The sequence below is a fragment of the Hyperoodon ampullatus genome (assembly GCF_949752795.1).
Source record: "Hyperoodon ampullatus genome assembly, chromosome: 2".
NCBI lineage: Eukaryota > Metazoa > Chordata > Mammalia > Artiodactyla > Ziphiidae > Hyperoodon > Hyperoodon ampullatus.
The window spans coordinates 122071134-122093255 of NC_136915.1; the positions used below are offsets into that span (position 1 = coordinate 122071134).

At 40.8% G+C, this 22122-nt stretch overlaps 1 protein-coding gene across 3 annotated transcripts in view; it reads left to right on the forward strand.

The window, feature by feature from the left end:
- Nucleotides 1-590: 590 nt before the first annotated feature.
- PBX1 (PBX homeobox 1) overlaps nucleotides 591-22122 on the forward strand; it is a gene marked incomplete at both ends in the record, with an annotated part of 274714 nt that continues 253182 nt past the window's right edge. For all 3 annotated transcript variants that reach the window (XM_079719482.1, XM_079719484.1, XM_079719483.1), the window contains 2 exons: nucleotides 591-781; nucleotides 4073-4146. In XM_079719482.1, coding sequence (XP_079575608.1) covers nucleotides 591-781; nucleotides 4073-4146 — 265 coding nt within the window. The remainder of the gene's footprint in view (nucleotides 782-4072; nucleotides 4147-22122) is intronic.

A 22122-nucleotide genomic window follows, 5' to 3' on the forward strand; every position in this document is an offset into this window, starting at 1 on the left:
GAGAGAGCCTGTGCTCTGCCTTGCCGCCGCGGCTGGGGGAGATCTGGCTTTTGCAACAGCCCACCCCCTTTGAGATCACTCTGGCCCGGAGTGGGGGTGGGGGGCAGCGGGGGGTGGGGGGGAAAGTTTGCATTGCAATCCCCCTGCCTTCCTCTCCTTTCTCCCGATCAATGCATATTTGCAAAAGGATTAAGCCACAGATATAAGCGCCGGGAGCCCATTTCTGCCTTGCAAAGGATACCGGACTGAAAAACCAAAAGCCAGCTCTGATTTCTTTTCGTCAAGTGGGAAGGTGGTTTATTTTTCTTGCTTTTTGGAGTCAACACCCTTCCCCACCAGCCCTTATCCCCACCCTCACCCCGCAACCCCTTCACGCCCCCCTCCCCCTCCCCACTCCCCGTCCTCCCACCATCCTCTAAAGAGGCAAAGGGATTTTTTTTTTTTTCTTTTGGTCTTCTTTTTTCCCCCCTTCCCTGTTTATCCTGAAAAGGATTTGAAGACAGCTTGGAGGATAAAAAGCCTTGGTGCTTCCCAGGAGCCGAGCCGAGGAGCAGAAGAGGAAGAGCCGGGGGCTGCCGTTGCCTTTGGAGATGGACGAGCAGCCCAGGCTGATGCATTCCCATGCTGGGGTCGGGATGGCCGGACACCCCGGCCTGTCCCAGCACTTGCAGGATGGGGCCGGAGGGACCGAGGGGGAGGGCGGGAGGAAGCAGGACATTGGAGACATTTTACAGCAAATTATGACCATCACAGACCAGAGTTTGGATGAGGCGCAGGCCAGGTGAGATGGAGGCTTTTCTTTTCATTTCTTGGGGTTTTTTGTTTTTCTCCCTCTCGCTGGGGGAAACAATGGGAACCGAATCACCACAGCGCTTTCTTTTTAAATGTTATTTCTTTGCCCATTTTGACGAGCAACTATATGGCGGAGGAGTAAAATTTGAAGGAGCGTTGTTATCGAAAGTGTAATCTCCCATGCTGTGATATGGCTCTGTATATATATATTTTCATATATATATATATATATATATATATATATATATATATATATATATATATATATATATATATATAGTGTGTGTGTGTGTGTGTGTGTGTGAGTGTGTGTGAATATTGAGGTCTTCATATATATCCAGACAAACACTCAGGCACGCCGAAAATACTGCCAACTGATCCAAAAGCGGCCCTCGGCACTTTTTACTGCTTTAAAAAAGTATCAGAGAGAGCAGAATTGTCAAGTTTTGAACAGCATTACATGACTTCTTGTTGAAGGACTCCGTAACATTACAAAATAAAATGTCCCATGAACACTTTATTTGCAAATTTAGTTGACCCCTTCCCTGAATTAGAGACTTTGGATTTTCTTTCTGGACTACTTCTCCAAAATTAATTTTTATATTTTCCCCTTTATCTCCCTATTAAAAAAAAAAAGCAAGGTAATTCTTTGTCAGTAGTTGTCAGCTATCCAGAAAATATTTTGCATTTATTTAATTGTTTCAAGAAAAGCTGATGTAAAGAAAGAAGAGATACGTTTGCTTTTAAACATATTTGGTAGGTTTAAGAGGCTCAGATATGTAGTGTAACTTTATTGTTTCTTATTTTGAGTGGGTTTACTAACCTTCCGTAGTACAGAATGTATGGTCCTTTAAAAAGGGGTGGGGGGGGAAATCAAGCATGCTCTTTTTCCCATGCTTCTTTCAGGACCACTTAGATGCTACTAAAATAGAAATGAAGGCAAGTGTGTATTTTATGTATTTCAATCCTATAGCATAGGAAGATCTTCATTAAGGAAACATAATAAAGAAGCTGTGTAGCTTCTCAACTTAATCCACTACCAGGTATATAATTCTCCACTCTAGGATTTTACAGTACATTCTCTTTTCAAAATAAAACACAAACTAAATAGCAACCCACCAACTGCTTGCCCAAGGCCGATCTCGAAGAATTTAAAAAATCTAATGACCACATATGTCTTTACAATTACCCAGCTTTGTTAAATCTCAGAAGCAGTTGGGTTTTTTAATCATATATACACAATTCCTGTACCTCACAAGACTTAGTTATATGGAGAAGACATCATTATATGTATTTTTGTCTAAGGGAGATAGGAATTTGAGTTTAGAAAATGAGGAGCAGTTAAAAACATGGATTTTGTGAATTACACTCTTATTTTAGCTGTAAGCACATGCAACATGTAAACTCAAAAGTCCTGAGGTTTATGGGTGCTTGAAAACTTGGGAAGTTTCAAAGACTGGAACTATGCTAAATTTTTTTTTAAATAGGGGAAAGTTTTCAAAAATAAATCGGTGCCCTTTTTGAATTTTATTATCCAGAGAAAAGCTAATAGGTAGGGTAAGAGGAAGATTTCCCACTGGCAATCTCTTTTTGAATTGGAACAGATTTCTCCATTACATTGTTCCAGGAAAATAAACTCAGACATACCAATAAACTGCTTTAATAACAAGTTTATGCAGCTGAAGAGGCCGGTAAGACTGGAAACTCACCACTTTTCTGATATTTAGTCCCACTCCTTTTTGTACAACTGAGGACAGCCGTGGCTTGGCGGGTTCCTCCTTTTAATGGCCTAGATGTTGAGAGATCAGACACAATTTTGGGATAGTGACATTTTCTGTTCTCTCTCTATAACCCCATTGATGTGCTGTGGCAATGCAATATTTCTGCAAAGCTGTGTGGAATTTTTTGTTACTTGTTTTTGCATTTGGGCCTTTATATAAGAATACAATTAATGAAAACTCTTTTAAAAGGCCCAGAAAGAAGTCTTTGATACATTGAAGTTTTTTTTCACCTTTTTTCTCATCCCACAAGAGAACTAAATCGCCACTAAGCTTTTCTTCTTGGTTAAACAATGTAACTGAGCAAATATTTTAATCGGGTGTTTCCTTTCCCTAGACAGATCTTCATCATGTACATTTATTATTTACATAGGGAACCATTCCTATTTTAGACACAATGTGTATGTTTATTTTGATACTTTTGAATTTTGAGTTTATGACTCCTCTGATGTACAGTATATAGAGCATGGTTCATGGTTTCCGTTCATGAGGATGTGTCTATTTTTTAACTTTGAAAGGGATTTAAAAAGAACTGCATGTGTCTTGAGTGCCAGAGGTTCCCATTTATCTTTACACATTCATTTTAGTTAGTCAACAGAATTCCCTTAACTAATAGCTGATATGATCAGTATTTTGTTTCCAAAACAATATCCTTCTGCTAAGTGCTTCCAGAGTAAAATAAAGGGAAAGGTATTGTTTTGGTCTTCAAGTGCATTCTGAATACAAACACACAGAAGAACCAGGTAAATCGCTAATCTAAAAGGCAGAATTGTATTTATTTTTCCCCCAATGGGTGCAAGGTCCTAATTGTAAATAATTGAATTTCAACACCTGCAAATAAGCAGTGTGTGCACAAGCGACATAATATGAACACAGAGAAATGAATTTATTCCCCATATGGGTATGTTTGCCCCCTGGCAATGCATTTCCATACTCTTTAACTTGGGGACTGAAATTTTATAAATTGACAGTTCTACTCAGAAGACCTTTCAAGCATCTTGTGTTTATGAGAATACAGGGGCATCTGCGGAATGAATTCGAACACATGGATGAATTAAATTTGAAAACACACACGGACCGAGAAGCAGACAGCTCCTAGGCTGTGGTGATTGCATAGATTATACAAAACTGTTAACCCATGCATTTGACTCTGCCGTGTATTCATTGCCCTGGATAGGATTATTGGTTTAAGACTTCCACTTGGATTAAACTACTTATTTAAAAAAAAACAAACAAACAAGCCCAAAACTCTTCCTAAATGGGCGTAATTGAGATTAGTTCTGTTCTGTAGTTAAATCCCTACTCTCTCCCTGCTAATTAACATTATTTCTTTTTCTATGGCGGGACTCTGTTTATTAAGTCATAAAGCAATTGAAGCATGCCACAGAGTTATGCTTGGTCTATAATTTTGGCTAAATGTTCAAATTTTCTTCCCCCTGTGCATTATGAGCAGCTTGATCTCTAGAGTCCACCTAAGCTATTCTGTTGTTTCTTTCTTGCAGAAAACATGCTTTAAACTGCCACAGAATGAAGCCTGCCTTGTTTAATGTGTTGTGTGAAATCAAAGAAAAAACAGGTAGGAATGAGATTCCAACATTTAAGCATTTTCTTTGGCCAATTGACCACTTAACCGGCAATCAGGAACCCATTATTTAAATATTAAAATTTCAGAATAGAAGTACTCTCAAGATTGATCGCATATTCCAGTAGGAAGTCCTAGTAGCCCTGCTTCCTGTAAAAGAAAGCACCAAGTTTCTTTGACAGTTATTACCAGGCATTACTGGTTTATTTGCCTTAACTCTCTTCCCGGCCTCTTTGAAATTGAGGCTGAAATAGAGGTTATGAAGGGAAATTTATAGAATGATGTGCCTTTGAGGGAAAAATATGAAAGTAAAAGTCCGTTTCCTGAAGGAATATATTTTGGTCCATCTTTAAAACACTTCATTTTTTTGGAGTTGGGCACCGGGATGCTTAAGTGTTTAAAGTTTCCTTTCCTTTTTTTCTTGTAATTACACGAAGCAGCAAACTAGAGATTCTCGACAGAGTGTTGTCAAATATCTTTGTGGAAAGCGTCACACAACATCAGGTTATCGGTATTTGAGTGCCCTGTGATTTTATAGCTGGGAGAATCACTGGGTTTAGAAGAATAGAATGCCACGAGCTCACTCATTCTGTTGTTTTTCTACTTTCTAGACCTCATATCATGGACTAACACACTTATAACACATCCCAGGAGGGCATTTAAAATTTAAAGCAACAATTAAAAAATAGCAGTCATCAATCAGAGGTGTTCTTAAACAACAGATGCTCTGGGAAGGACATTTAGCAACATCCTCTTGTTTGTTTATTTTAATCCTTAATTTTCCAAGGTGGGTGAGTCTCTCCCTTGTAAAAAGAAAGAGTTGAGAAGGCAATCTGAAACCAGGGCATAAAGATGAGGAACGAGGAGTGGTTATATAAAGCGGGAGCTTCTGCTGGCCTCTGACTTGCTCGCTCGCTGTAGAGCAGTGCAAAGTACCTGACATCCTATTTATTTATTTATTTTTTACAACAAGGAGTGTAACAGTCAATAATTCATATCTAAACCATATAAGCAAGGGCATGACATGAATGAAAGTGACAATAAATATGATTGCATGCCCGGCTGATATACATTGATAGTTACACATAAAAAAAGGAAGGGGGGGGAGTGAGGGCACACAGGGTGGCTTTCTTTTTGAGTCCTCTCTATGTTTCTCTTTTAAAAAATAAATAGTTTCAAGATGTGACCATTGATCAAATATGTAATTACTCGGGCCTTGAAATGTATGGAAAATTAGTAAGCAGCTCCTTTGTTGAATGTTATTTGTGTTGTGCATGATATCCCAGACAAAGCACCTGAGCAGTGATGTTTAGATCTTTAAGTCTTCCAGGTTGCCTTGCCAAAGCCTAACCTTATTGAAGAGCTGTGAATTGCATTATTTTAGCTGTGAGACACCTTTTAAGAAATGTATGGATTGTGCATACAAATATCAAAAGGGCTTTTTCAGTTTGTCACACTTTCTAGTTTTTTTTTTTTTTTTTCCTATTAGCCCGGAGCAGGAAACCTAAGTGTGTATATATTTCTTTCTCTTCTTTTTTTTTCTTCCTTCTCATTTTCTTTTTTCTCTGTTGCTTATTTACTTGGAATATTTGGTTTGTTGAAATTTGTTACTAATCAGGTATGCGTTCCTGCTGATCTTGCTTCATAAAATGTAGAATCAAGCTATAAAGGCATATTTGATAATCCAGGCCAAAGAGACTCTATTTTAAAGACACGTTATGAGACTTTTATTGAAAGGAAGCCCATCAGGGCACTTAAATGTATATTGTGGCCAAAGTGTTTAATTCTAGTCTTCTAATGAAAACCTACTGAGGCAGTAGATCAAAGTGGGTGGGTGTGAATAGAGATCTGGTTCTGGTGTGGGTTCAAGAGTTTGCTCCTTACATGAATATTGCCTAAACTATGGTGATAGGAAGGTCAAAATAATATTCTAAAAGTATAATTGTTGGATTATATATTTTGTTTTTAAGATTTTTTGTTATTGAATGACATTAACATTTGGAGATTTTAAAAAATCTAAATCACGGTTTTGTCTCTCAAATAATATATTTAAAAAATAGTTTATTGAGTACTGTAAATTGAAAATGATAAGGATCATTGGTCCCGTGTTAAGAGGGAAATAAACACACACACACACAGAGTTTTGGATTAAGAGGGCACCCATGGGTGAAAGTAAAAAAAAAATAAAAGAAAAAGAGAAAAAGAGAAAGAAAAAAAAAGCCTTTCTCCTTCTTATTCCTCAACTTGTGTATTGGAAGGATTAAGGGGAAGGAAGAAACCTCTCCTGGAATGTTGAGTGTTCGGTGTTATAGGTAGGAGACAACTGCGGTGTGTTGAAAAGGACTCTTTGATTCTAAAGCACGATTACTTACTCAAGATCGGCCTCACCCTCTTTCTATGAGCCCGCAAATCTTACATACGGTTGACGTGTCTGAGACACATAGTGTCTGTAAAGTTGTAGGAGCTCTTTTTTTTCCCCCTCTTGATACAGAGCTAGTGAAAAGATCACTTGGATGATCAGTTCACATACATTCCTTCATTGTTTTGGGACTTTTCCTATTGTTACTTTCAAGCCCCTTACATTGAATGAGTATTTTTGAGTTTCCGTCTCAAGCATTGTGGAGGTTACTTGATTTAGGGTGGGCCCTGTTTGTTTGTTTGTATTCTCACACGGAGCTCACTCAGTGGGCTTACCTAGGTCTTTACAAGGAAGGCAGGACCCTGAGAGGAAGCGTGGTGATTGCATTCCTTGGTTGCTTTTGCTTTTTTGATTTTGTGAAGGACTTTCATTGGAAAACTCAGAAATTAGGAAAACTAGCTAAGATTGTCTTACCAACCTTTTGGAACTTTAAAGAAACACACACGCATAACACCCAAAGTAGGCAGCACCGTCTAGATTACAGTTGATTGATAGGTATTTAGTCAGAAATTACTGTGGGGATATTCAAAAAAAAAAAAAAAAAAAAAAGAGAGAGAACCCTAGTGTCTTCTTGTTGAGAATGTAGGTAAGTTTTTATTTTGATACCTTTTTGCTTTTTTTAATAAATGCTAAGAACAAGGAATGCCTGCAAAATTCTCAGGCAGTATATCTCAACAGCAAAAAAGCCCTGTCAAGACCTCCAGCAAGTGTATTTCAGAAGTGGCTTTTATCTGCTTGTTCCTTCTGGGAACATAGAGATTTCATAGAGAGTTTTGGACCATTTAATATCTCATTTTCTTTTGTTTCTTAAGAACCATTCCTTGTCTTCTGACATATTAGCAATAGGCTGGGTTTTGCATATGTGTAGAGGTAGTGGTAGTGGGGTTGATGGGACGGAAGAGAAGGAGAAGAAAAATTCAAACATACTGCATTTCTTAAAAAGACCTTAACTATATTTTTAAATTTTTAATTTTTTTTTTTTTTTTTTTTTTTTTTTTTTTTTGCGGTACGTGGGCCTCTCACTGCTGTGGCCTCTCCCGTTGCGGAGCACAGTCTCCGGATGCGCAGGCGCAGCGGCCATGGCTCACGGGCCCAGCCGCTCCGCGACATGTGGGATCTTCCTGGACCGGGGCACGAACCCGTGTCCCCTGCATCGGCAGGCGGACTCTCAACCACTGCGCCACCAGGGAAGCCCCTAAATGTTTCTTGATTTTTAAAAATTTCTGTGTCAAAAATCATGCAGGTTTAAAAATGAGGAAAACACACAAAAAATATTGGGTGTCGTTTACTAAGAAGACTATTTATAGATAGTAACGAATAGCTGTAATTGTTGTGAATAGTTTTTAATTTTAGAACATAATAGCTATATATGGCACTTTTCAGCCAATTTTCCTCTGCATATTATCTACAGTGAAGTTATCAAATCACTGAAGGAGGTTAAAAAAATTATTTTTTGCTTTCTTAACACGCCTTTGTTCTCTCTCTTTTCTTTTTTCTCTGGGTTCAATTAACACCCCCATCACAGACTGTAGTTTTTTTTTCCTGAAGTCTACTACTGTATTTCACCCTTCCTTATTATTTTCGCCTGCCACTTCTTTTTAGTATAGCAATTACATTATGGGATTCCTAATCCTCGTCTTTTTATAGCATTAGAGAATAATTTGTGTGTGTGTGCACACACGTGTGTACATGTGTATGTGTGTGTGTGTGTGTATATGTAGGTGGAGGGGATACTGTGGAAGGAAGCCATATATTTCAGGGAAATAATTCTGATGGGATTAGGCCTTGAACAGAGAACAGGAGTGGAGTGAAATAACTTCAGACAATTTAGAGCTGCCTCTGATCAGATTCCTTTTGGGGTTGACATGGCAGGAGTGACTTTTCATAGAAGTTCATCTCTAGCAGGCAAATGCAAAAATTTTTTCTTGCTGATGAGAGAATTCAAGTATTTGGTCTTTGTTTGTTTGTTTTTTTTGTTTTTTTGTGGAAGGAACAGAGAGAGAGAGAAGGGGAGCAAATGAAAGGAGTTACTTGATTCAGTTTTACTTGAACCTCTGTTTCAGGTACAGCGATGTGCTAGGCAGAAGTCAGGTGATTAGACCCTGTACTATTTATTTTAATCTGGTTAGAAGCGATAGACCTACAATAATACAGCTCCACGGCAGACACGATATGAGCTTATGATGAGAAGCGCCCCTTCTCTTCAGTCGATTTTGTGTCATCCACTTTTAGAAGTGGATTTGGACCAATTCTGGCACCTGAGAGGTGGAGAGGAAGATGCAAAGAACAGCTTGGTCAGACCTACCAGAGTGAGGTCTTTGGAAATTTGGTGTCATTTCTTCTAACAATAGGATGTCTGTGAGGATTGGGAATGAAAAAGATTTAAGTGAAACTGAGGAAGCTGGAAGAGGATTTATGAGTGGGGAAACGCAGGGGAAACTTGTGACTTAGGCCCTGTGGGGTGTTGTGGGCTGGAAGGAGCGAGGGTGTGGGTCCCCAGGTGGGTGGCAGGCTGCAGTCTGGGTGGAGGCGGGCATTGCCTGCTGGTGCATCTAGCTCACTGCTGGTGCCAGGCCTCTCTCACATGCCTCTCTTCACGTGCTTCTCCGTTCTGCTGACATCCATAAACTTTTGCTTGTTGTTGGCAAAATTACAAAATTTACCCCAAAGCAAGCAACCAATCCCAAACCCAATTATCGAACATATTTAAATAAGAAAGGATTTTAATTTTAATTTAAAGCATAACCCTGGCTTCTCTTGAGGTGTAGTTTACATGCATGCCTTAGGAAAACTTAGCATTGGTTAACTTAACTTTGGTTTCAAACCTTTGTGAGATGGATGCTGTTATGGTTGGAACTTGGTGTAGTGATTCTAAGCATACTTTTTACCTTTTCTTTTCATTAAAAAATTTGCCCGAAATGTCACATAGATTGAGACAGTGTCCTAGGGGCAGCTCCCAAAGACAGCTCTTACTCGTTTTCATATGACCCTGGGAGCACCCTGTCCATTTGCATGGCCATTTTAGCTTGGGTTAGAGGAATATAATAATTCTGACTCCACTCCTGCCCCTTACCTGAGATGGTGTGGTGAGGGTTAAGGAATGTAGTAACTGATAAATAAAATCAGCAGAGAATTAATGAGTTGTTTGCAAAGTGCTTTGAGCTCCCTGAGTGATATAGATAAGAGATGCTGTATTTTCTACAGTAAATTATCTCAAGACTCCTATTCTATTCCATTTCATAGTTTGTCCTTCTGTTAACTTTTTCTATGAATATATAATTAAGTAGTGAGGTAGTCAGTATGTCTCATCAGGAGAGTTCTCTGGTTGAATCTTTTGCCTCATCTACATCTTAGTGATATCACTTCTCAGAACTTGGCAGAGTGATTTCCAGAATTAAAATAAAAAAAAAAAAGTGTGGGTATAGACTGTCATAGGATTATAAAACCTATCTCCCTTCATGGCAGAATAAGGTCAGTAGTGACTTCCCAGAAGATATTCTTACCTCTGACGGCTCTGTTTCAATTTCTCAATTATTGGTGGAAATCAAGATTGCAATGGGTGGAAAAATTCATCCTTTTTGGTTTAGGTCATGGTTTCAACTATATCTCCCATTGTCATTCTGTCAGTAAGTGGAAACTGGGGTGGGTCCCTCATACCTGTACTAGTTCTGGACCTACCACTAAGTAGTTATAAGATGACAGGCAGATAGCTTAAGTACTTTTAGGAGAAACTATAACAGTAGTGGTTAAAGGTTTGGTGTCTGAAGCTGGACCACCTGGGTTTGTATCCCGATCTCCTATTTTTCAGCTGTGTGACCTAATTAAATTTACTAAACTTCTCTGTGCCTCATTTTTTCACCTGTAAAATAAAGGTAATAATGGTACCTATTTTAGAGGGCTGTTGTGAGGATTAAATAAGGTAATGTATGTAAATTACAGTGCCTGGCATAGAGTAAACAGTCCATAACTGTTAGCTTTTATTATTTCTGGCCCTGTTTTCTTATATGAAAAAGAGAGGCTTGCACCAGATGGTCCCAAAAGACCAAGCCAATTTCAAGATTCTGTGATTCTATGCTGAAAAAGGAAAAATAGTGCTGAATTTAAGATTTGTTTTCTTATGTTTCTCTTGCCATTCTCTTAAAGTGAGAATGAGTTATATCTGGCCAAAAGGCTGGTCGAGGTTGGAAGAAGAGGGGAAAAAAAGAATGGGTAAGAGCAAAGACAGAGGTTTTTAATTATCTACAAACTGGACAACAACCACCTGAAAAGCTAGAATGGCATTTTTAGTGATGGTGTTTTCTTAGCATTAGCAACTGGAGATATTATGTAATCATAGTTAAAAATATTCTCCCTTTGAAAACACATAGGCCCATCCATTCAACTCAAAGTTTCAAAGCAGGAAGAGTAACATAAAGTGAGTTTAGGGCAACCTGACCTCTTCCTGTCTTCTTCATATGTTCTTCCTTTGGGGAAAATGTTATATCAGTCATAATAACAACCTTGATACTAGTAGATTTGTTTTCTTTTTTTTAACAGCTTTCTTGAGATATATTTGATATACCATGAAATTCACCCATTTAAAGTATACAGTTCAGTGGTTTTAGTGTATTCACAAAACTGTGCAACCATCACCACAACCTGAATTTAGAATATTTTTATCACCTCCCACAAACAACCCTGTACTCATTGCTGGTCAGTTTGTATTTCTCCTTTTGCATAGCCCCTACTAATCACTGATCTCTGTCTGTATGAATTTACCTATTCTGAACATTTCACATAAATGGAATCATATAATATATGGTTTATTACTAGCTTCTTTCACTTAGCATAATGTGTTTAAGTTTCACTGTGCTGTAGCCTATACTGATACTTCATTCCTTTTTATAGCCAAATAATACTCTATTGTATGGATATACCACATTTTGTTTATCTGTTAATCAGTTGATGGACATTTAGGTTGTTTTCATATGTTGTTGCTGCTCTAAACACTTGCATAACAGTTTTATGTGGGCATGTTTTTATTTCTCTGGATATATATATACCCAGGAGTGGAATGTTAGATCATATGGTAACTCTATGCTTAGCATTTTGAGGAAATGCCAAACTGTTTTCCAGAGTAGCTGTAGTAGGTGTATTCTTAAGTTTTATTGTAAATAACACTAAATTTGGTCTTCGCCGCTCTCAGCATTATTTTTCAGCCTTTTTCTTCAATCACTGATCTTTCTTCTCCTCCATGTGTAAGGGTGTACTGTATTATTTTTCTTCTTTGAAGAAAAAATATTTTGATACATTTATTTGACTTGAAGTGTGCATGATCAGGATTTATGTGAAACCTCTCTCAGAGCTATCTGCATTTTAGAGAAGAAAAAAAAGTAAGTCAAAGGAATGAATCTCTACTGCTAGAATTTTAGGTGTCAGGTTCCCAGAGAAGAAGACCTTTGCCAAAAAGATCAGACAATTTTTTTGAATAGCAATCTAGTATGCTAGAAAGAGCATGGTCTCTGAGTCAAACCAATCTGGATTCAAATCCTCACTTGCTGTGTAACACAAGTTGATTTAACAGAGGTTCAATTTCCTCATTTGTACAGTAGAGATAATACAATGTAGACTTGTTGAAGGACTAACCAAGACAATGATATAAAGCACATAGTTCCATGAGTATGCTCAATACATGGCAACTACTGTTATTTTTCTGAAACCACGTGGCTGTCTACTACTGGTCTCATTAGTTTGACCCCGTCTATTCAGGTTTGGTTTTCTACCAGCTCTGGCCAGGAGCTTTAGAGACTCACTGAGATGCTTCCTGACCCTGCTTTTAAATGCTTTAAATGGTTTTCAATATGAGAGGGGAAAAACGTCAGGGGCAAAACTCAGCAGAAGTTACCTCAACATTCCTGCGCCTCCTTCCTTCAATCCTAGAGTTCTAGGGGGAGAATCCCATAGAACAGTGCTGTGCAGTGAACACATGTCATTCTAAATTTAATGTTTTAAATTTTCTAGTAGCCCATCGGGGAAAAAAAAGTAAAAAGAAACAGGTGAAATTAATTTTATTAACACATTTTATTTAAATCCAAATATATCTAAAATATTTCAACATGTGGTCAACATAAAAATTATTAATAAGATATTTCACATTTTTTTTGTACTAAGGCTTTGAAATCAGTTGTGTATTTTACATTTACGGTACATCTTCCATTTGGACTAGCCGTACTTCAAGTGCCCGATAGCCACATGGGGCTACTGTTCTCCATGTTGAAGAGCGTAGCCGTAGAATGGTTGTCCTGGAATAAATCTTTGTTTTGTTCTTTTTTTGGCATAATTTTCACACTCTAAGGGAGAGTGTGAAACTTGATTGTTCCCTACTCAGACTTGATCTGGTAGTTCTACAACAGTTGAAATTGGTTCCTGATGGATAGCCATGTTCCAGAATAAAGCTTATCTAAGGCATTGCTTTCTGGTAGGGAATATCCCACTACTGGGAGCAGGATGAGGTGTTTCCCCTTTACCTTCTTCTGTTTTTTACTTTTTTTCTTTCCTTAACTCCTCATTTTATGGTTTGATACCTTATCCCTAACAAAATCTGAAATGTTCCCTAAAATTGAATGGGTGGTGGAAGCAGCCACCTTGTTTTTGTACAGCTAGGATACAATGGAAAAAGTACAGAGAATTCTGTGTTTGCTGGACCCTGAATCAGGAGTTCTAAAGCCTAACACTGCCTGCCTCCAAGTTACTATGTTATTTTGAGAATGCCGTGTAACCTCTTGGTCTCAGGTTTCTACATCCATGGAATGGGCCACTCTAAAGAGCCACTAATCTGACCCCACATTTCATGGATCACGAACCCCAACATACTCTCCGCCAAGGCCTGGATACATAGCACTGAAAGCAGGTGAAGCATTTATGAAACACGATTCTGTTTTCATTGTTATGGCACTTCTGATTTATCCTCTGACTCCTTATATCTTTTCTAGACAGTCATGTAAAACTGGTTATGGTGGTGTTAAAGCTGCCTCCATCATTCAAGTTGAGCTGGAGAAGGCAAACCGGGAGGAAAAAAAAGTAGTGGTTTGTTTGGTTTTTTTTTTAATTGAAGCATTCAGTATCACATTTACAAGGCCAGCTGGAGGCCAGTCCCTGTTTAATCCACCTTGTTGACTCCATGACTGAATGCAAATTATGTTTCTTTTGTGTCCTATCTATTTGTAGCTATTGGATTCTAGGCTGAAAATTGCTTTTGGAAAATACAAAGATATATGGTTGCAGGCTTGGAAGTGCAGGATACGTTTGCCAAGTTCATATGGTGCAGCGCAGGAAGTCAGGAAACTTAGGTTTGATTTTCACCATAGAATTGTGGACAGTTGCTTGTTCAGTGTGCCTCAGCTGAAATACTAAAATAATGTGTTTCCCACCTACCTGTCAGTGGGACTTTTGGAAACAAAGTGAGGATATCTAGAAAGATGTTTGACTTTCCTTAAGAAAGTGTGGTTCAGTAAGTGTGAGAAGAAATTTCCATCTATTTGTCCTGCTTTGAGATAGGGTTGAATCTGCTAGTAGGTCAAAGGAATACATTTACCTAGTGGCCTGTGCTGGTAGGGCTGAGAGATAGCTGTCAGTCAGTCATTTTTCTGAGGGCTTTAGGTGATTTGAGCCCAAGTCTTGTCACTGTAAGAGAATCCTCCTTATAATTACCATTGTTAATAGAATTGAAAGTTTGCATTTATATTTTGTCCCTAACAAAGAGAGCCTCTCAGAGACCCTGATGACGAGCCCAGCCTACATCTATTCTGAAAGGCTCTCTCTGGATACGAGTGTGTAGACGTTAATTCCTCTCTACAGAATTTGCATGCAGAGGCTCTAGGGCCGTGCACCCTGCTTACATTAATAAACGTTTAAAAACAAAGCGCGGGCAACACATGCACCGCTTTCCTTTGTGTGGCCTCTTTACTAGGGTGCTTGTAATCCCTAACCCCTTGCGTGGGAAATGCGTGGGTGGGTGGTGATGCGCGCAGCACGGAGTCTGAAGGCCGGAGAAGTAACTAGATCGTGTGAGGAATAAATTAAGGCAGCTTCGTCCCGAGGCCAATCAAAGGGGAAAGGAGAAAACAACCAGAAAACGCCTGAGATGAGAGAGCCTCTTTGCTTAGATCAGGTGGGAAAGAGAAGTCGAGTCGTCGGGAAGGAGTTTAAGGAGATGCATTACGAAATAAAACTTTGGGAACTTAAGAAAATGCTAAGAAACCTTGGAGGAGCGGGGTGGCCGGCCACGTGGCCTTGTGCTAAGCAGAGGCCCCTTTCAGACAGAATCGTAATGCTCTGAGCTGGGCCTGGGTAGACGGGCGTCTGGGTCTTGCTGCAGCAGCACGCACAATTAGCCTTTCAGAGGAGTGGGCTCTGGGGGAGCTGCGAAGCCTCCTTGAAAGCTGGTGACCTCACCACGGGGCTGATGCTGAGGCAGCGGTATCAGCGCCCGCCGCCTTCGCGTTCCCGGCCGGGCCCGGGGGCCTCCTCTGCGCCCCGCGGGGCTGCGCGCACTGGCAGGGAGCCGCCGCCCAGCGCAGAGCCGGCCTCGAGCCCCAGAACCCCTGGCGCGGGCCGCCCGGGCGCGGCCCGGGAAGCCGAGAGTCCCCGGAGAAGGACTTGGTTGTGTTTTCACCGATTCCTTCCTCTTGGGCGCCCCAGGATCCCTTCCTCCCCCCCGCCACCTCCTCTCCTTAGCTGCCCTCACTCTCCAATCCCCGAGAGGGAGATAGGAGAGGACCCCCACCCCCCAGGGGGAAAGTCTCGCGGGAGTCATCCTTCCTTTATTAAACACCTCTCAGTCTGGGTTTGGACCCTCGCAGCCACAGCAATAGGAGCCTCCAGTGAGCAGCGAGGGTGCAGGGGTCTGTCCCCAGGGAGCCAGGCGCGGGATCTGTGCCGCATTTTCGGTATGCAAAGTGGCCGTGCAGTGCAGACGCTGGCGGTGGTGGTCTTGCATACAGAAGTGAAATTCAGAAGGCAGCGTGTAAGCACGTGGGTGAGCGTGTGCGGGTACCCGCGCTCACAGGCACACATCTTAATTTGCAGCTCCTTGCTTAGTTGCCTCTGTGTTGTTTCCTCTCTATTCAATAAATAGTCCAGTTGATGCTTCATGGTATTGAAATGAATCAAATAACATAATCTGAAGTTACTGCAGAAACCCCTTCCCATCTTCTCTCTCTCAGCTCTTACAGGGAGCACATCATCTTCCCCTGGGGAGATTTTTAACCCAAAGAACCTTGATGTACTTTAAACAGCGCTGACATTTGTTTTCCTTAAGCTTGGTCTGATTTCTTTAACACTTGAAGAAGGTTGGGTGCCTTCCCACGGACCTAGTTTCTTATGTGCTGGCTTGTCTTATATCGGAGGAAGGCTTCAAGGGGCCTCACGCTGCCTTCTTTTTGCGAGAGTCTTCTGAAAGTAAAGAATCGATTTTGGTAGTTTGCCCCCCTCCAACCCATACACACATAGTTGCCTCCCCTCCCCCACCTAGCCTGCTGGAGCCAAGGCAGGAAGGGGCTGTCATCGTGCTCAGGCCTAAGCCATATTACTTTATTTTTCTTCTTAGAAAGTTACACCAGGAAAGATGTTCTTGATGTGTGATTATTATTCTTCAATGGATTCTTGTGCTTTCTTATCATTGCTCTGTTGCAGCCTCCCTGGGCACCCACCAGGTCCTATAATAGACCCTCCAGAAACTTTCTACTGAATGAATGTGGGAGAGCAAGAAGGTTGAATTCCCTCATTACTTCGAAAATCTATGAATTCATTCTCTCTATAAATTTTTACCAGCCTAGTCTCTGATCCACCAGCTGAAGAATGAGGCCCGTTATTAATTTCACAGGATGAGTTTCTCATCCCAGTAACTCTGGGGGAGAGGATGGAAGGGTTATTATATAGGTTGAGAGTTCACATGTTCCTTCTGTTACAGATGTTACAGCTAAAATATAAGAGTAGTAATACTAATACCATCAATGGGGTTAACAAAGAATGAAAATAATTGCTTCCTTCTGTTCCTGATTTGGACACTGCCACCTCCTACTCATTTACCTACTCATTTCCTCTTCCCTTTTTAGGTGTTTCAGGCTGGGATATCTTGGTAATTACAACTGCAGATTAACTTCCTAGAGGCTTATACACGAAGGAGAGAATCTCCCTAGTGGCTTCCATTTGGTCTTAAGTATGCAAAGATTGGTTGTCTTTTCAAGATCCCACTAGAATATGTCTTCTCCTCACTCATGTTGACTTATGTCACCTCTTGAATGTTGGCTTTCATAAGTGAGGGTCATGGAAGCTTGATTGTTTTTAAGTAAGTTTGACCAGATATTTTTGAGCACCATCATTTCTGGAGATGTTGGGCAAAACTCTTATGTCCCACAGGTTGAAAAATGAAAAAGTTAAAAATGAATTCCTGTCCTGGTTGGGTGTAATATTTCAACACCAGTTAGACATTTCATTTTAGACCTTCCAGAGGGCATGATGAAATTGCAGAGTTGTATACTATTTTAGCCCATTCATTGCTGTAGCAAATATTTATGAAACTTCTCTGCATAAGGCATGAAAGACACTGAGGAGCACAAATGTGCCAGCGGTGGGCCTTACCCTCAAGGAACCTACAGCCCAGTAAGGGGCCGGTATCATGGTCATGATCTTTGTAACACAGGCAGCTGACTTGCTTCCAAAGCCCTCTGCCCAAGACAGGACTCTGTTCCTTTCGGCCAGGAGTGTATCTGAGAACGTCATTCCGACCCAAAGTTCTTGAACATGCAGGGTGATACGCATGGCAGAACGCTTTCTTTCTTTCAAAGGGTGCTGATTTTTACTTAGGCAGCCTGAGAAGTGTTCTGTGTTTGAGTCCTCACATAGCTGGCTTTCTTGCTTTTCCCTAAACCCTGCCTCTGCTTTCCTTTCCTTTCTGCTTCCCCTTTCACTCTCTTTTGTTCCCTTCCTCCCCTTCAATGGGGCATCCCCCAGACCCCCAAATCACTATTTGCCCAACCTGTGACCTGAGACCACTTGGCATTTCCCTGGGATGGCTGGAATTTACCGCCCGCCGAAGAGGCATCTGTGACATTTGCTCACCTGGGCGGCTTAAGCTACAGGGTCCGCGTGGAGGGACTGCTGAGGGGAAGTGTGAAATTTACCTCTGTGCGCCAGGGTTCTCGCCAGCAGGGAGACAAATAAGGATGCTTTTGAGAAGCTGGAATTAATTTTTATCAGGGTATGCATATATCGTTCTGTATATTCACACACACATTTATTATGTATTCAGTAAATGCATGTAGACAATTTGTGCATTATCTGTCATTTTCTAGTCATTATTTTAACAAATTAAATTTTCATGGTTAGCTTCATCTTTCACATTCATACCCTCCCCTTGCACAGCTCCCTTCTTTCTCCCTCTCCCCCCCTGCTGGTAGAAGACACTGGGTTAACTTAACGCTCTTTGAGGCCTTGTGCCATTAGACCTACTGTCTCCTTAAGGTTTATGGGACTCCGGTGATGGCTTTCTCACTGTGGCTGGCTCAGCCAGGCCCAGCCGTTCTGCTGGTAAGGAAATAGCTGCTTGTCTCTTTGGATCAAACTGGTCTAGGAGCTTGTTCAATCCAGTTACTGGGACAGGCCAGCCCTGGAGGCTTCTCCTACTCTTGGAACACACAGACGCACAGTCTGTCTGTCCTGGCTGTCAGCCGAGGAAGGGAGGCAGGCAGTGTAGATGGTTAAGCTGTTACTTTATACTCATGTTTACCCTATCCAAGTGATTTGAAGGGAAGAGTGCCATGGGTCCCAGGCTGGGAGAAGAGTGGTGGTGGGTCATCTTCGCATGAAGCTGAACGGAAAACGTCAGCGGAAGTGATGCCCCTTTTTCCTTTGGAGCAGCAAATTCTTCTGTGCGCAGGTAATAATAGTTAATGCATAGAGCACATGTGAAGCTACTATCATTGCCTCAGTTTTTAAGATGAGAAAACTGAAAGAGAGTTTCATGAACTTCCTGAAAATTACACCGCTTATGAGAGGATCTGTTGGGACAGGTTTGACTCAGGAAGTTTTACTAAATGTAGATTTTTCTACCAAAATATTCATTCCCATTGAGTGACAGCCCTTCAGCTTGTGATTCTTCCCAGAAAATCCCGTGGAATCCTACTCAGTTGTCCAAATAACAAATCATTTGGCTCTTCCCACTTCTGGTCCTGTTTCTCAGGTACATGAACTTCATTATCTCTTGGCTGTGGTTGGCTGTAAGACATAAATAAAAGGAGATAAGTCCAAAATTCTCCCTGGGCCTGTTTCCTGATTTTTGTTAGGCCCCTGCCTATTTGCTTTTTTAGAATCTACCTGACTTCTTTCAGGCAGTGTGCATGACTTACTTTCATAGGTGGGCTAAAGCTTGACTGCCCCTCTGTTTTATAAATATTATATATATATGTCATCCTTTCTAGTTCCTTCTCAGAAGCCTAGGTCTCGGGAACTTAAAGCCGGGCACAGTGTCTTGTTCTTGCATGCCTTTTCCTGGTCCTGCTGTCCTTCTGTCACACCTGCGTGTGCGACTGAATGGAAGCTTCCTTGGTGAGACCAGAAAGTCTCATCTGCCCAGTTGCAGAGCCAGTCTTTTCAGAATGGCACATTGAGCAGCTCCTGTTTTTGATGAGTGGGTGTTCTCAGCTTAGAGGAGGGGACAGCTGCCTCCCAAGGACCTGGGTGGAGATGAAGTCCCGGGGGGATGGGCCTGGATGGTGTTGGTACAGGGCTTGTTATCTTCACATCACCCCAGGGGCTAGAAGGGAAAAAGAAAAGAATTCAAGGTATCTTATGTTTAAATGTATTGTTTAGAAAAAGTATAATCCCAGGAAGACCTTAATAAAGAAAATACATTATGAAAGAAAATAAATTCACCTTTAATTGTACTGCCCTAGCTCAATATCTATTATAAGCCCCTCCCCCATGTTTATATTTTCTTCCTGTCATTTTCCTTATGGCCATATGAATGTTCTGTTTCTTGGAGATGATTATATACTCAGGAATGAAATTCTCTTCTATTTATCAATAGAATCTGTTATGTATCCTATTTATTTATTTATTGCTCATCTCATTTCAAAGAGGAATTCAAGCAGCTTACCAGAAGGTACAAGCAAAACGAAGAGATTTACTAAAGAAATGAGGAAATTAGAAGAGAAAATTAAAGTAGAAAAATAAAGTGCAAGGGAGCGTTAGTATGTAAAATTGCACGCACAAGATCCTTTCTCATTGTGGCCTTCCCAAGCCTTTTGCTGGTAAAGAAATAGCTTCTTGACACTTTGGATCAAACTAGTCTTAGGACCTTGTTCAGTCTAGATCCTGTAGATGCTGGCTATAGATTTGACTGTTTGCTTCCTGGTAGCAAAAGCAAAAAGGGAAACAGGCTCGATTTCAAATTTCAAAGCATTTAGAATTGAAAGTGAATCAGTTGTTGGCTGCATGCAGAATTTCTCCTATGGTTTCTAATAAGATGCTAAATGATATGATAGATATTGCCCTCAACATATAAATAAGATATTATATTTAATATTTTACTGTAGCCCTTTATATATAACATCCCCACCACACTTGCCAGATCTTATAATTATTGGTTGACAAACTGACTCCCTCATTAGGCTAATGAATTTCTGGAAAACAGTGATTAGAACTTATATGCCCAATATATGTGTAGTAAATACTCAGTTAATAGTTTTTGAATTGAAACACTGTTTTATCTTCTTATCCAAAAAGGGGGAAAATCCATTCATTAACATTTACTGAGAATTGCCATCAAAAAGAGGGATCAAAAGTTCCTGCCCTTGAGGAGTTTATGGTCTACTGGCATAGATACATCTTAATAGATACATTGTACTCTAGCTTGATAAGTGCTGTATAATAGAGGCATGAACATTTTTTGTGTGTGAAATGACGTATAAGATTGCTTAAAATACGCTCTCAATACAGTTAGCTTCTCCTTTTGGAGTTTGGGGTTTGGATCCTTAAGCCCGGAGAGGGGAGGGAAAAAACAGGAATGATGAGGGCATCTGAGTGAGGGGTGAGGTCACTGCCTTGCAGATTAGCATTTTCATTTCCTTTCTCTTTTAGGGGGGAGGTCCTTGGTTAACTACCCCAGCCTCCCCAACCCCCAGCTCTCTGGGATGAGGGTGTGATGGGGCCTCAGGGAGGTAGGGAGTGGGACCCCTCTTTTGGCCTCTTCCTGACTTGACCTGGCAGCCTCAGAGGGAAGACTCTGTTCCTTTTCCCACTGCCCATCAGAGTGATGGCCACCACTACCATTCCTGTAATGACTTATAGAGAACACTGGATCATAGGACCAGGAAGAACGAATGATCCCTGGGACATACTTGTAAAATAAAGAGTGAAGAGAACAGATAACTGCCACATCTGGCTTTTACCCAGTTTTGTTAATTTTTTAGTTAATCATTGTTATATTAATCAGAGAATTTTTACCTTCATATTTCCCTTTCTCCCTCTTTTCCTTTCTTCCTTTCTTTTAAAAACCTTTACCTGGTGCGGACTTCTAAGCTAGGCACAATGGGAAATGCAAGATAGGACCTTGTCCTCAAATTGCTTATCATTGGGAGAAAATAGAGAGGGCTTCAGGGCAGCCATTGATCAGGGCCTTGCAGGTGACCTAAGTATAGCACAGTCTTTAACCCTCTGTACGCTCTCAAAGTTTCCAGAAAGGTGATTGCAGTTTTGTCTGAGATTGTAAGCTTCTTCCCCTTCCAGATGGTAAACTAGTGAGCCATGCTTTATTCATCTCTGCATAGCTAGCACAGTGCTTGGTATATATGTGATGCTCAGTAAATGTTAGTTGAAGGAAGGAAGGGAAAAAGGAGTCACAGATAATTCATCTAAATCTGAATGGTACTTATTTCTATTTTCAGACTGCCTATCTTAAGAAATTATTTCCAAAATTACTGCTGTCTGCTGTGAGCGTACTAGTTTCTGAACCTTATGTGTGTGCTTCTGCAATGTGTCAAAAAATAAGAAGACAGGATGGAAATCCCTCTTAGATCTATTGGATCACTCCAGTGAAGTGCTCCAAACCCAGTGCTCAGAGACAAAGAGGTTTCTGGTTAGAATCAACCTGTTATTGAATGGCTCCTCTGAGTCTGGGCTTCCTGAGTTATGATCTCGGCCTTGGGGTGATGAAGGGTGCTCAGGGTGTCACGAGGTAGACGGAGGGGCGGGAAGAGTGTGCAAGAGACGTCACATGAGAACCGTGTAAGACAAATGATAATCAGATTTAGGAAGCTGGCTAGACACAACCTTTCAGTGGGAGAGGCAGAGGTGGAAGGGGCAGCTGCTTTAACTAGTCAATGGCTCAGATTCCAGTACCTTCCTTTTATTCCCATCCTCAAATTGTCCTGTCTTTTCCTATCTACAAGCCTCCTCTTTTTTCTTTCTCCTCTCCCCAAAATTATGCCAGCTTTCTGTTTGCTTCTGCTGACTTTTTGCCGAGTTTTCCTCCCATCAGATCAATTGGAATACTGGAAAAGGACTCCTCCATT